The 16,407-nt window shown below is 42.9% G+C and overlaps 1 protein-coding gene across 1 annotated transcript in view; it reads right to left on the bottom strand.

Annotated features, from left to right (window-relative positions):
- The window catches only part of SEPTIN10 (septin 10), an 82,552-nt gene extending 66,398 nt beyond the window's left edge, over positions 1–16,154 (bottom strand). The window contains exon 1 of the mRNA XM_073664744.1: positions 16,004–16,154. Within this exon, the coding sequence (XP_073520845.1) occupies positions 16,004–16,036 (33 nt within the window). The 5' untranslated portion in view covers positions 16,037–16,154. The remainder of the gene's footprint in view (positions 1–16,003) is intronic.
- Positions 16,155–16,407: the final 253 nt, after the last annotated feature.

Below are 16,407 nucleotides of genomic sequence, written 5' to 3'. Positions count from 1 at the left end.
TGTAAAGACCACTCTCCAGGAAGTAGTTGTTTCAGTATCTAAGTCTTCCTTAAAGTGTTTGGCCACTACTAGGACAATCCCTTCAATACCTAAATGTTTGGGCCCGATAAAAATAAAAAAGGCTTATGCTCACCTCCCATGCCGGCGCCTTTCCAGCGGTGTCGGCACTTGCGGTATTGGGGCTCTCATGCAGTTGTTGAGACATGTGACCCCGGCGCCAATTCAGCACTGGGAGTTACTGTCCCCGCCTTTGTACGAATTGAACATAAAAAGAAAGTCAGAGATAAGCGATGGCCCAGACTTCCTCTTCATGTTCAATTTGTGCGGAGGCGGGGACAGTGACGCCAGTGCTGATTGGGTGCCGGGCTCAAGTGTCACAACAACCGCATGAGAGCCCTGGGAGAGTGAATGCTGACACCGCAGGAAGGGCGCTAGCACGGGAGGCGAGTATAAGATTTATTTTATCGGTATCAAACATTTAGATGAAGAAGGGGTTGTCCTAGTAGTGGACAACCACTTTAAAGAAAAGACTTAATGAGAGCAAATACAGAGGGTTCACCACAAGGTGCAAATCATTAATCATCCTTAAAAATAGAAAGGCCAGATTAGACTTTGCCAAAAAAAAACATCTAAAGAAGCCAGCCCAGTTCTGGAAAAGCATTCTTTGGACAGATAAAACCATGATCCAAAGCACACCACATACTCTGTAAAACATGGTGGAGGCAGTGTGATGGCATGGGCATGTATGGGTTCCAATGGTATTGGGTCACTAGTGTTTATAGATAATGTGGTTGAAGACAAAAACAGCCGGATGAATTCTGAATTGTACATGGCTACACTTTATGCTTAGATTCAACAAAATGCAGCAGTTGCAGATGGAGTTGATTGTCCATCTGTACTGTGAAACGCCGTCCAATGTCCCAAAACACACTTCGAAAGCAACCGAGGAGCTTAAGGAAAGAAGTAGGTTATTCTACAATTGCTGAGTCAATCACCAGGTCTCATCCCCATCGAGCATGCATTTCAGATGCACAAGACACAGCTTAATGCAGAAAGACTCACAAACAAGCAACAACTGAAGTCAGCTGCAGTAAAGGCCTGGCAAAGCATCACAGAGGAGGACACCCAGCGTTTGGTGATGTCCATGGCTTCCAGACTTCAGGCAGTCATTGCCTGGAAATGATTCTCTGCAAAGTTTTAAAAAAGGAACATTTTATTTATGGTAAAATTAATTTGTCCAATTACTTTTGGGCCCCTGAAATAAGGAGGCTTTGTATAAAAATGGTTGCAAACGTTTCACAGGATATTTTTGTATAACCCCTTTAATTAAACCTGAAAGTCTACAGTTCAATTGGATCTCAGCTTCATTTTAAATCAAAAATTGGCATGCAGAGCCCAAATCAGGAAGATTCGGTTACAGTCCACATATTTCTGGACCAAACTATATGGCGATACTGTATACAATCTAAATTTGGTAGGAAGTAAAAGCTGTCGCCTCTTTACCCTCTCGCACAATTACCAATATCCTCTGCTCCAGGTCCGAGTACAAGCAACTCATAATCAATGCACATTAGAAGCACATCTACAATGCAGGAGGCATCCACAAAAGTGAAATGGCGCTGTATATTTTTGCCTCTGGCAGTAAGGTGCTTGCCAAAAATCGCAGCATTGCCTATTCAATTGGAGGTACAGTACTTTTAACAGAATTATACAAGTGATGTGAATGAAAAAGATGGTGACTAGACCACTGGTGATTTATACTGGAAGTCTGACAGTACATGAGTATGTCACACATGTACATATTGAGGAAACGATGACTGTGAAAGGAGAAGCGCACAATAAGGTAAAAACCCTAATATAGCAGATAGTATAAACAATAGTTTACTCATCTTGGCTGGTTGCATGAAGACACAACCACTATAAAGGTCTAAGTAGCCCGCTGCCGCTGCCCTGTGGCTGGGTGGAAAATGTGCCAGATGGAAATTACCAAAACAGGATAAAAACATGTTTAAAAATTGGCTGCGCTGCTGGAAAAAAGCCTGGTGTGTTATTCTTTGAAGGTTCTTAATTATCCATTACTGGCATCTTTATGAAGTGTAAAAAAAACACAGGTAACACATACTGGTACATAGAAATATTCATAGTCCAAAGTGGGTGCCAAGAAGCGTAAGGTAACACCCACTGAGGAGTTGGGATTCAAATTCAAAAAAGAGGACGGGAAGAAAGGAAGAAGGGAAAAAAGCATGCAGAGTAAGAGTATTGATAAAATACATTAAAAAAGAGAGTATCTACAGAAAATTAAGTGTTAGGAATATCAATATCAAATATATATTGCTGCTCTCCAGCATAGATGGTGGAAAGGGTGGCAGTGGACCGATTTATCCACTCACTACAGAAAGCCATGCAAAGCTGGGTTGCCCAAGAAGATCATCAGAAAGGGGTTGACCTTGTGAGCCTCCTGTAAAGATACCTGGCAATGGAGAACTCCCTTAGCAATCAAGGGAGCCTGAGGTCACATTTCTAGGAGACCCAAAAGAAGGGGCCCAAGTCCACGTATGAGAGGCGTCCAAAGACCCAGGAGGGGTCAGAGATGGGTTCAAAGGGTACATCTCGTACCATTGTTTGTTGGAGGTGTCGAGTTCCGGGTCATATATGCAGATGGACTGCAGCGTAGGTCGGTGCTACTCCTATTTTGCCTACCCTGCCTGCAGTGCTATCTCTCATCCTGGCGAGGGGCCTCAGGAATGCCAGGTGATTAAATGTGTCCAAGTGATGGGACTTCTGCACTCAGGGAGTTTGGTGACCCTGGCAAGGGCCACACTTCCGCATGTGCTAGTCCCTGGGAAAGGGGTGGGGGAAAGGTCTATCTATGGAGACGCTAAGAACTATCCCATGGTCCAAGTCGACATACGCAGACTGTGGTTCAGTGTCCCATCAAGAAGGAGTGGTCAAGGACTTGTTGCATGCTATTGTTATCAGTCGAGATTTTCCTTTGTTCTGGGACTTTTGGGTGCTACAGCTTTAACTCATTAGTCCAGTATGTCACCAGGAGTTGGCTATGGTAACAAAGGCACATGATATAAACCAGTGTTTCTCAACTCCAGTCCTCAAGACCCACCAACAGGTCATGTTTTCAGGATTTCCTTAGTATTGCACAGGCAATAATCCCATCACTTGGGCAATACTAAGGAAATCCTGAAAACATGACCTGTTGGTGAGTCTTGAGGACTGGAGTTGAGAAACACTGATATAAACGGTGAATTTCTGCCCCCCGGCTTTTGGGCAGAAAGGGGGGGGGGAGGGGCAAATGTGGCAAAGCCAGGTAGACAAGGGTTAAAGGGAAAGGGTGAATGTGGCAAAGCCAAGTAGGCTAGGGTTAAAGGGAATCTGTCACCCCCTGGGTTAAATCAGACCTCTACTATGGCCATACAGGGTATATTAAAGTAAATCTATACATACCTGTATGGCCCATAGTAGAGGTTTGATTGCAGAGAAAAGCACTTTACTCAATTCTTTTTTCCACGTGCTTGGCGTCCGACCTATCTGCTTATTATTCCCCTAAATCCCGACCTCTCTGCTTAATTATCATATCCCCCCTCCCTTGCACGTCCCTGTGACGTTCACTGTGCTCCCTGACTTCTGGGCATGTGCAAGCAACAATTAATTAAAGCACTTTTCTCTGCAATCAGACCTCTGCTATGGGCCATACAGGTATGTATAAGATTGACTTTTCTATACCCTGTATAGCCATAGTAGAGGTCTGATATCGCCCGGGGGGTGGCAGATTCCCTTTTAAATCTTAGCTCTACAGGTTCTGATTAGATCACCTGGCTAGCCCCGCATATAACCAGGCTAGCTGTTCTCCTTAGTCAGTCAACTGGAGTTGGCCATAGTGGATCTGTGTTGGAGCTCAAGAAACGGACAAACCAGAATATCTCTCTGAGAAGAGTCTGCGCAGGTCATGTGCACCAAAGTATCAGTGCTTGCTATGGGCAATAGCTTTAGTGTTTGACTGGATTGGGACTAGCTCAGCCATCTACGAGTAGCCAGGGTCTGTGTTGTTTAGGTGCTGTACAATATAATATATGTGACATCAGAGATATATGAATATGCTATATACTGACTAGTGTGATGTTACTGTGTAGCAAATAGAAACTGTACTTGTATACAATGTGCAATAGTCTACCTGTGCCTGGCATCGAACGCTATATACATGTTATGTACTGTAGAATGTAAGCCCGCAAGGGCAGGGTCCTTTTCCCTCTGTACCGTTCTATCATTGTTAGTTTGTTTACTATAAGTGATATCTGTATTTGGTATGTAACCCCTTATGTACAGCACCATGGAATCAATGGCGCTATATAAATTATTAATAATAATAATAGTAATAATAATATGTACATGAATGTTATTCCTGGAGAAGACTCCAGAATGGGAATAGTAATAGTAGGAGTAGTAATGTAGGAGTCTTTTTGCCATAATACAAACAGCAGGACGTTGCTGGCCTGACTCTGTAGTCGTCCCTTTGTGCTGGATGGTAACACCTCTCTTTATAAAGCAGAAGTGTTTCTATGAAGAACAGGGAAGGAAGCCGGTTATAGGGAACAGCGCACATTCTTATGTCACCAAGTTCAGGAGAACAGGACTGGGAATGGAACATATGGAAAGCATTACTGGAAGGAAGGAATTTCACATATAAGGAGTGGCTCTGGCACTAGCAAGAAGCAGCCTAAACTTCCCCTGAATTGAGCGGTTACAGAGGCTCCAATGATAGCAAGCTCCACAGAACAATGCAATGTCATTCTTGCCCTCTCTCCAAATCTCAAACCAAGTGAATGTTAGACTACTGGGAAGCTGCCAGTCACCGGTCGTGTCTAATATAATGAGTAGTCGGGAATACACAAGTGCACCGGAGTCCTCACTTCATAAATTGCATGTTACATTACGCACTATAGTTTTTACACCAAATCTGTTCTACACTGGGCAAGGTTAGGGGAGGAGGTAGCACCAAATGCATCTACTAAAAGTGACAATAGATATTAAATAGACCTGAGAACTTTAACTCTACTTTGCACAATCCCTACTTGACAGTCTTTAGAATCGGGTCCTAATTCTAAACTCTCTGAATGGGCCAGAAAAAATACCAATAAATAATGTCATACTTAGAACATATCACTTTTTTTCTCTTTTAAAAAAAATAAATAAATAAACACCACATAACCAAAATACCCACAAAAACATGAAAACATTGTGGGCAAGATATTTTCTCTCAATATAGATTTTAAAGTAAAATCTGGCTACAAAAAGAAAGACAAAATCACTTACAAAAGTGAAAATCGCTGTGTAAATCAAGGCTAAATGGTGGCCACACAAATTGCATCTTTTTTGCTCCACTTTCAAGAACAGTACAGTCAAAACCGTTTGTGGTTTTACTGAGAATCGCCCACTGTTTTGCAACTCAATTTTCAGCTGTGTAGTAAATACATTTAAGACACATGAAAACCAACGGCTTTACCTGTACGTGCTGGGCAACTGAAAACTGCATTGCAAAGCCACAACAATTTGCATGCTGCGTGTGACTTCGGACCATGCACACCCATACAAGTCTATGGGTACGTGTGAAATATTGGACTGCACTCAGATGTCATCTTCATATTTTCCGCACCTGTGCTGCAATGTTCGCATGCGAGAGAATCAGATCACACTAAAATGATCAGCAACCCCTTATGATGGAAGTAGAGGAGCTGAGCTCAGGAATTTAAAGCGCTGAATAATTTTTAGCAGGATTTCTGAGTAAAAATCAACATTATTCAAGACAGGACTCCTAGGACACACAGCGAGAGTCCTGCTTATCCCTCCCACACACAGTGATTGATTGATTTCCCTGTACACACACAATGATATAGGTAGTCAATAGTTATCAAATCTATCAAATCGGAAGCAGGAAAAATGGGCAAAAGTAAAGATCTGGACAACTTTCATAAGGGCCAAATTCTCATAGCGAGATAACTGGGTCAGAACATCTCCAAAGAGTACGTCTGAATCTTACTCAAATTATAGCAATCGTTAACTGCATGATTTAGAGAATTTGTCTTTATCTCTCTCTATGATTTTATCGGTTGTTATGGGATTCAGCTATTTATGTGAAAACTTGTGCATAACAAGCTTTTTCTGCAAACAATTAGTGGTTACTTCCCTAAAATGGTCGCATAATAATATAGGTCATGTAAAAATCTTTCAAAATCTACAGTCATCAGAAAAAAACTAAGTACACCTTATTTAAATTCTAAGGTTTAAAATATCAGGAAAGACTGGAGACTGGAAGCGTTGCCAGATGTAATTGACTTCTTTCTAAAAAGACCATGGTAGTATGGCTAAAGTTTGCTAATCTGTATCTGAACAAACCACTAGACATCTGGAGCAATGTCCTGTGGACAAACAAGAACAAAGTGGGGATCATTGGCTACAAGGCCTGTGTCAAACACAGCATATCAACACAAACCCCTCTTAGCAATTGTCAAGCACAGTGGTGGAGGGGTGATTGTGCAGTCACAGGACCTGAGCTCCTTGCAATCATTGACCATGTATTCTACAATCACATGTGAGGTCATCTATCCAAAAGCTAAAGCTTGGCTGAAACTGGGTCATGCAACCATGGCTGTGGAGTCGGTAAGCCAAACCTCCGACTCCTCAATTTCCATGTCACCGACTCAGACTCCCTCATACATGGCTCATGTTTAAGTGATAAATTTACTGTAGCACAGATTCATCTCCGCTAAAAGTCTAGACCCTTAGATCAGGAATAGGACAGACATTTATAGGACATTTCATAACTTTCCCAAATTCTTATGAAAAAATATTCCCCACAAACTGCATTGAACTACTGTACCCAATTTATTATATATTTTAGGAGTCAGAGTCGGTCCATTTTATGCCGACTCCACCAAAATTGGCTTTACCTCACAGCCCTGCATGCAACAGGACAATGGTCCCAAGTACCGAAGTATACCTGCAAATCTACATCAGAATGACTGAAGGAGAACAGAACCAAGGTGTTGCAATGGTCCACTAGTCCAGACATCAACCCATTTGAAATACTGTGGCGGGGATCTTAAAGGGGTTGTCCACTATTAGGACAACCCCTTCTTGATCTAAATGTTAAAATAAAAAAAGCTTATAGTCACCTCCTGTGTCGACGCCGTTCCAGCAGTGTCGGCACTCGCGGTCCCGGGGCTCCCATGCAGTTGTTGTGACACATGACCCCGGCGCCCAATCATTGCTGGCATCAATATCTCCGCCTTCTGTTGAATTGAACATGAAGAGGAAATCTGGACTGCAGCGGATCTCTGATTTCCTCTTAATGTTCAGTTTGTTCAAAGGTGGAGACAGTGACGACAGCGCTGATTAAGCGCCAGCTTATGTGTCACAACAACTGCACGGAAGCTGCGGGACCGCAAGTGCTGACTCCAGCACGGGAAGGGAGTATAAGATTTTTTATTTTAATCGGAGCCAAGCGTGGGGTATTCGAAGGAGTTGTCCAAGTAGTGGACAACTTTTTTAAGAGAATTGTGTATAGATGAATGTCTGCAAACCTTGATGAATTTAACAAAACGTACCCATCGTCAATCTAAGGCTGCACTTTTTACTTAATAAAATAGTGGGCAGCCCCAGGTTGGTGATTTTTCTACATGTCATATAGTAACAAAACCACTCAGATGTGTCCCCAGAAAGGGCCCCACTTTCTAACAATAATAGGGAACAAACTCTTGCAGTGAAAGCATGAGATCTCGCTCTTAGAAGTAACCCAGTCCTACCACATACTCTACTAAGTTCTTACTGACTGGTAACCGCTTAGTAAAGTGGCAGCGCTCGGTTAGTGGAAAGAGAAATAGCTCGACTTTCGCTGTGAAAGCGGCAGCAGAGGGAGGTGGAATCCCGCTGTGCATGCCGGAATCCTACAAAGCAGAAGCTCAGGCCTGACTCTCCTAAAAAATCAGAGGGATATTAGGGACCCTTCTGAGTGGTTTTGATAAAAGGTGATAGAAAAATTACCAATATGGGGCTACCCACTATTTTATTAAATAAAAAGATAGGAACCAAGAGCAACTATCAGTTTAGTTTTTATTTCATAAATCAATAGTACACATGAAAATAAGCAACTTTGTAATATATATTATCAGAGAAATCTGCTTCTTTCTCTGCCAAAGTTGTTCATTAATCAAAATTCTCAATTTTGAGGTAAAATCTGTGTTCAGTGAAGACCGAATGTTACATTACTGAGATAGGAGATGGCAGGTGCTACTGATACAATTCTATATGTAGACAGGAGGGGGAGGAGATAGAGACAGAGCCCCTCCATTCTCCTGCGCCCCCTCCTAGCCATAGCAGCTCTCATCTCCTATGTCAGTAATGTAACACTCGGTCTTCACTGAATACAGATTTTACCTAAAAATTTTGATTATGAATAATGAATTCTGGCTGAGAAAGAAGCAGATTTCTGTGATTATATTACAAAGTTGCTTATTTTCATGTGTACTATTGATTTATGAAATAAAAATTAAAACAACAGATACTCTTTAACCCCTTAAGCCCCGCGGGTGGTTTGCACGTTAATGACCGGGCCAATTTTTACAATTCTGACCACTGTCACTTTATGAGGTAATTACTCTGGAACGCTTCAACGGATCCCCTGATTTTAAGAATGTTTTTTCGTGACATATTGTACTTCATGATTGTGGAAAAATTTCTTCGATATCACTTGCGTTTATTTGTGAAAAAAACAGAAATTTGCGAAAATTTTGAAAATTTTGCAATTTTCAAAATTTGAATTTTTAAGCCCTGAAATCAGAGCGATATGTCACACAAAAGAGTTAATAAATAACATTTCCCACGTCTACTTTACATCAGCACAATTTTGGAACCAAAATTTTTTTTTGTTAGGGAGCTATAAGGGTTAAAAGTTGACCAGCAATTTCTCATTTTTCCAACAAAATTTACAAAACCATTTTTTTAGGGACCACATCACATTTGAAGTCACTTGGAGAGGTCTTTTTGACAGAAAATACCCAAAAGTGACACCATTCTAAAAACTGCACCCCTCAAGGTGCTCAAAACCACATTCAAGAACTTTATTAACCCTTCAGGTGCTTCACAGGAATTTTTTGAATGTGGAAGAAAAAAATGAACATTTAACTTTTTTCACAAAAATGTTACTTTAGACCCAATTTTTTTTATTTTCACAGGGGTAACAAGAAAAAATGGACCCCAAAATTTGTTGTGCAATTTCCCCTGGGCACGCAGATACCCAATATTTGGGGAAAAAACACTGTTTGGGCGCACGGCAGGGCTCGGAAGGGAAAGAGCGCCATTTGACTTTTTGATTGTAAAATTTGCTTGAATAATTAGCGGACGCCATGTTGTGTTTGGAGAGCCCCTGTGTGCCCAAACTTTGGAGCTCCCCCACAAGTGACCCCATTTTGGAAACTAGACCCACCAAAGCACCTTTATAGATGCATAGTGAGCACTTGGAACCCCCAGGTGCTTCACAAATTGATTCGTAAAAATGAAAAAGTGAAAAAAAAAACACTTTTTCATTTTTACGAATCAATTTGTGAAGCACCTAGGGGTTCCAAGTGCTCACTATGCATCTAGATAGGTGCCTAGGGGGGTCTAGTTTCCAAAATGGGGTCACTTGTGGGGGAGCTCCAATGTTTGGGCACACAGGGACTCTCTAAATGCAACATGGTATCCGCTAACAAATTGAATGGAAAATCGGCTCAAATTGTTAGCGGACACCACATTGCGTTTGGAGAGCCCCTCTGTGCCCAAACTTTGGAGCTCCCCCACAAGTGACCCCATTTTGGAAACTAGACCCCCCAAGGCACCTTTCTAGATGCATAGTGAGCACTTGGAAGCCCCAGGTGCTTCACAAATTGATTCGTAAAATTGAAAAAAAAAAACCACTTTTTCATTTTTATGAATCAATTTGTGAAACACCTGGGGTTCCAAGTGCTCACTATGCATCTAGATAGGTGCCTTGGGGGTCTAGTTTCCAAAATGGGGTCACTTGTGGGGGAGCTCCAATGTTTGGGCACACAGGGACTCTCCAAATGCAACATGATATCCGCTAACAAATTGAGCCGACAATTTGTTAGCGGATATCATGTTGCATTTGGAGAGTCCCTGTGTGCCCAAACATTGGAGCTCCCCCACAAGTGACCCCATTTTGGAAACTAGACCCCCCAAGGCACCTATCTAGATTCATAGTGAGCACTTGGAACCCTAGGTGCTTCACAAATTGATTCATAAAAATGAAAAAGTGTTTTTTTTTTCACTTTTTCATTTTTACGAATCAATTTGTGAAGCACCTGGGGGTTCCAAGTGCTCACTATGCATCTAGATAGGTGCCTTGGGGGGTCTAGTTTCCAAAATGGGGTCACTTGTGGGGGAGCTCCAATGTTTGGGCACACAGGGGCTCTCCAAACGCAACATGGCGTCCGCTAACAATTTGAGCCGATTTTCCATTCAATTTGTTAGCAGACACCATGTCGCGTTTGGAGAGCCCGTGATGTGCCTAAACAGTGGAGCTCCCCCACAAGTGTCCCCATTTTGGAAACTATACCCCTCAAGGATTTTATTAAGGTGTATAGTGAACATTTTGAACCCAGAGGTACGGCACAGAATTTGTTTACATTATTAGGTCATCATATTGAATAAGTTGTCATTATTCTTGAGCCCAAGTGCTCGCTACTTGAGTTTGCATCGGGTACTCAGGTATGCACCATGTACAGCGTGTGCTCGAGTGACATGCTCGAGTCCCTGCTCCGCATGTTTCACGGTTATTAGACACCCAAAAAAAAACATGCGGGGATCGCTCGTGCATGGCAGGCAATCCCCGTACAGTTTTTTGGCCGCGAAGCATATGGGGCAGAGACTCGAGCATGTCACTCAAATACCCACGATACTCAATGCATACCAGAGCACCCGATGCAAACTCAAGTAGCGAGCACTTGCTCTCAACACTAGTCGCCATATCGTCATCTTTTTTTCTTACTTTTGAAAAAAATCCCAACCCCAGCCCTAACCCTAGCACAACCCTAGCCCTAGCACAACCCTAGCCCCAGCACAACCCTAGCCCCAAACCCAGCCCTAACCCTAGCCCAATCCTAACCCAAGAGTTTATTTTTGACGCCGTTCCTTGTGCGGTATAAGTGATTAGACGACTTTATTCTTCGGGTCGGTGTGATTACAGCAATGCCAGAATCATATGGGGTTTTTATGACTGACAGCTGTCACACACTAAAAGACGCATTTTTTGTAAAATCTAGTTTTTGCATCGCCATATTTTGAGAGCTATAATTTTTCCAGATTTTGGCAGACAGTCATGTGACGGCTCGTTTTTTGCGGGATGACTTGACGTTGTTATTGGTGCCATTTTCAGGCACGTGACATTTTTTGATCGCTTTCTATTCCGATTTTTGGGAGGCAGAATAAACAAAAACCAACAATTCAGGAATTGTTTTTTTTTTTTTTTTTTTATTCTGTTCCGCGTGTGGTAAAATTGATGAGGTAACTTTATTCTTCGGGTCAGTACGTTTACAGCGGTACCACATTTGTATCATTTTTCTATGTTTTGGCGCTTATACACAATAAAAGCTATTTTATAGAAAAAAATATTTTTTAGCATAGCTTTATTCTGAGAGCTATAACTTTTTTATTTTTCGGCTGATGGAGCTGTATGGCGGCTTGTTTTTTGCGGGACGAGATAACGTTTTCAGCGGTATCATTTTTATTTATATGCGTCTTTTGGATCGCGTGTTATTCCACTTTTTGTTTGGCGGTATGGTGATAAAGCATTGTTTTTTGCTTCTTTTTTTTTTTTTTTTTTTTTTTTTTTACAGTGTTCACTGAAGGGGTTAACTAGTGGGACAGTTTTATAGGTCAGGTTGTTCCGGACGCGGCGATACCAAATATGTGTAATTTTATTGTTTTTTTTTTTGTTTTTTTTATAATAATATTTATTGATGGGTACATTATATTTTTATTTTTGGTGTATTATTTTTTTTATTTTTTTATAATATTTTTGCACCTTTTTTTTTTTTTTTTGTTCCACTTTCACACAGTTTATACACTTTATTACTTTGTCCCACTCTGGGACTTTCACTTTTTTTTTTTCTGATCGCCTGCATGGCACAGGAATGAAGCACCATCCCTATGCCATGAAGGCTGTCAGAAGTGCACAGTGTGAAGATTGCTTGGAGATGCACTGCGCATGCCCAAGCAATCTTCCTGCTCTCTGGTGACCCGGATGTTGTCATGACGACATCGGGTCGTCATGGCAACACCCGGGAAGCCTTTGCAGACTGCGCTGGAAGCCGGAAGAGGAGGTGAGTATCGCCGATCACCTCCCCTTGCCCCCGCAATGCCACGATCGACTTCGATCGCAGCATCGCAGGGGTTAATGTGCTGGGAGCGGTGCAGGACCGCTCCCTGCACATAGTACCGGGTGTCAGCTGTGACAATCAGCTGACACCCGGCGGCGATCGCGCCCGCACAGCCTGTGTGCGCGCGCGATCGCCATGACGTACTAATACGGGTCTGGCTCTTAAGTCCCAGGGCACAGACGCGTATTAGTACGTCAGATGTTATTAAGGGGTTAAGCCACCTTGTAAAGAGAAGTGGGCCAAATTCTGTGATGTGACAGACTGATAAAGTCACACAGAAAACGATGATTTCAAAGTATTGCTGCTACAGATGATTCTACAAGCCATTGATTCAGGCTGTGTGCCCACGATGCGTTTTTGGTGCGTATTTGCAGCGCGTAAACGCTCCAGAAATGCATTGTATACCTTATCCCATGACTTCCTATGACATTCTGCAAGCTCTGTGCACATGGTCAAGATTTTTTTCTGCGCGTATTTTACTCGCAGAAAAAATACGGACATGACCAATTCTTGTGCGTTTCTGCATGCGTATTTGCCTATACAATGCATTGGAAAAACGCATGGCAAAAACGCATGTAAAAAAAGCATCTAAAAACCGCATGCGTTTTTCTACCAACGAGATTCAGAAATGCTCAGGAAAATTTCTGCCTCATTTCTGCATCGTTGGCACTAAGCCTTAATGTCACGTGACTGCCAGTGGATGAATCGCTCCGGTCCAGGTGATAAATATTAAGTTTATTAATTTTATGACGCACAGTGAAATCTGTGATACTCCCCTCTTATCTCCTCTTCCCACAATCGCATACAAGATTTCTCCCGTGCATCCCCCCTACTCTGGAACTCTCTACCCCAACATATCAGACTCGCCTACCGTGGAAACCTTCAAAAGGAACCTGAAGACCCACCTCTTCCGATAAGCCTACAACCTGCAGTAACCACCGCTCCACCATACCGCTCCATGACCAGCTCTACCCCCACCTACTGTATCCTCACCCATCCCTCGTAGACTGTGAGCCCTCACGGGCAGAGTCCTCGCTCCTCCTTGCTGTCACATTTGTTCAACATTATTCTAATTGTTTTTGTAAGTATACCCCTTTTTTACATGTAAAGCACCATGGAATAAATGGCGCTATAACAATAAATAATAAGGAGTCGTCCAGTAGTAGAAAACCCCTTTACATTTTCATAAGATATGGAGCTGCTGGAGACAGACATGCATACATTTAGAAAGGTCTTTACATGACCTGTCCTAGAGCATAGTTGGATCACTTTTTTGGGCTAAAAACTAATAATGGGTTCCCTTTCTTTCGACAGTGCAAACGATTGCTTAAAAACTATTCTGGAAACTTAACTTTGCTGCTGTTTTTCTTAACAACTGATTCATCTTGAATGAATGTATATTTCTGGATAACGTATTTGGAGAAGCAACAAGGGTGCAGCCTCACAGCTACGCAAGTGCTCAGTTATGTACAAATTGGGCTGCAACTCATAAAGCAAGACAATGAATGAAGAAGGAAAGGCCTAAGGCTAGGGAACAGAGAGGACTGTGTCTGTACTGACGCTGGGTGTGACTTTTATCACTACTGCCGCTTGTGACATTTTCTGTACCAGAGCAATGTACTACTGGGGAAGCGATAACATTTGAAAGACTGTGACCAGCCTACAAAGCGCTACTCATATTAGTGGATGATGTGCCTCAGTTCCTGGATATAGTATTTCAGTACTGCAGCTTGAGTTATAGTAAAGAAGCGGAAACTATATGTAATGTATGTATGTATTCAGCACAGGAAAACACGAGAAACTAGAGGCAATACTCCATTCTGTCATCCTGATCCCTGGTGTAGAAGGAACGTGATGGAACCTGCAGATGAAAAAATGTCTCAATCCTTTTCCAATTAGTCTGGCGGCTCTGGTGTAAGCTACTTTGACCACGGGTTTTCATAAATGAACGTGTATGCCTTTAAAAATAGCACCTAGGCTATTACTCATCCAGGGCACTATTCCAATAAGCTTGGGTCATATATTGAATGTAGCAGTAACCCAAATAATGAGGCAACAGCAATGTCACCCTCTGCTGATGGGCTGTTCATGACGGATCCGGTACAAAGAGCTGGGTCTGTTTTGTGAACGATGGGGCCAACACCCCATTGAAAAGCTGCTTGCAGTTTCTGAATGGTTTTCACTGGGGTAAAATGACAGTGATCGGCTGCAGATGTGACCTAAACCCCGATCACCCAGGCTGCTGGACGAAGGTTTGACCATATCAGGATACGGTGATTTTACTACAAATGTGCTCACCTGCGTACGAACACATATTTAAGGATCCAAAAGAAAGAAGCCAAATGATCCAGCTCACTAAAAAGCCAGAATTCTCCTCACTACTTAATTCATATCTGCTGTGCAGTTTGTTACAAGGTAGACAAAACTGTCGGTTTCCCACAGTAGCCAATCACAGCGCAGATTTCATTTTACCTGAGTAGTTTAAGAAATAAAAGCTAAGCTCTGATTGGCTGATATGACAGTTTCTCTTTGGGACAGTTTTAACAAAGTATTTTAGTTTGAACTCAAAACTTCAGGATGTAAATGACGGATCCATTCATCTAAACAAGGTGACTTTACATATACCCATACTTACTAATGTAAGTAAATTAAGAGTCTTTAACCCCAGTAACCCGGGCCCCCAACATGGGCAGAGACACTTACCTCTGGAAGGGACTTTGCCTTTTTAAAACAGAGGAATTAAACTACGTAAATTTGCCAGGATTATTTCCAAAACTTTAGGACAGTTCTGTAAAAGTTGGAACTGTTCTATCATTTTTGCATTCATGTAAACACGATGCAGAACTTGAGGCCGCCTCCATTGTGACGTCTGTTTCTACAAGATCCATAACTAAAAAGACAGATTCGCTGTGATCCACTATGCCTTGTAGTGATCCGTTTGGTGGATCTGTTATGATCCACTCGAGTGTGGGGACCCAGTGGGAACAGTGGGTACACTCACTTATCAGCCTCTATATAGTGCCAGCTGGGTGATGGCGGCCCCTACATGGGGCGATGGCGGACCTTACACGAGGCGATGCCTTACCTTATGCTACTATCCCTGCACTGTGACAATCTGAGATAATCCACTTACTGATAATAATGAGATATTTGTATTATAATGCAGCTTATATAAAAAGCATCAAGAAACAAGCGGCGATGTGTACAATGACCCCTCTGTGTACATATAGATAAGTGACATCAGTGCCCCCTAATTACCACCAAGCCCTGTAAAAAAACAAATATCACCCAGATGCACCCCCCAATGACAACCTGAGCTCTGCTACATCTGTGCACATACAGCAGCATTCCTTGTTCTCTGGTGACCCCCCAGCCAGTGTTATGTGAAGATTAAGATGTCCTCAGCCCCCCATTCCCCTGTATTCTGGGTGTCACGCTGCCCCCTGGACAGGCACAGCTGCTGGGGGTGCCACCGTTACCGGGCACTACACAGAGTTCAGTGCACATGGAGGTAGCTGGTTAGGAGCCGTCTCCGCACACAGGATGCGGCTCACACTTACCAGATGCCAGGAAAGCTCGGGAGAAGCGTCCATAACTTGTGGAGCCGAGCAGCCAGTCCCGCCCCAGTCACACTCTCCCTCCCGAGTCCTGTCCGCACTCACTGGCGCCGCCCCGAGCCTCACTGTACAGCGCCGCCCCGAGCCTCACTGTACAGCGCCGCCCCCGGGCTGCCGGGCATCGGGGCGCCTGTCACTGCTCACTGCCACTCGTCCACCGGGTAAACGCCACTTTCACGTCACTCCTCGCACACTCCATGGTGTAACCACAGGCCTCCCAACTTGCTAACCACATGGAGATTTTTGTAGAGGATTTTGAAGTGAATTCTCTCCAAAAATCTTCCTCAAAAACCGCTTCCAATCTTCTGACTGCTTCTCCTGTTCAATGCAATGGAAAATTTACTTTG

Source organism: Phyllobates terribilis, unplaced genomic scaffold, assembly GCF_046119375.1.
Source record: "Phyllobates terribilis strain yellow unplaced genomic scaffold, ASM4611937v1 Scaffold_2__4_contigs__length_985480577, whole genome shotgun sequence".
NCBI lineage: Eukaryota > Metazoa > Chordata > Amphibia > Anura > Dendrobatidae > Phyllobates > Phyllobates terribilis.
The sequence above is the reverse complement of the archived record's forward strand: the minus strand, read 5'-3'. Positions and strand labels throughout refer to the sequence as shown.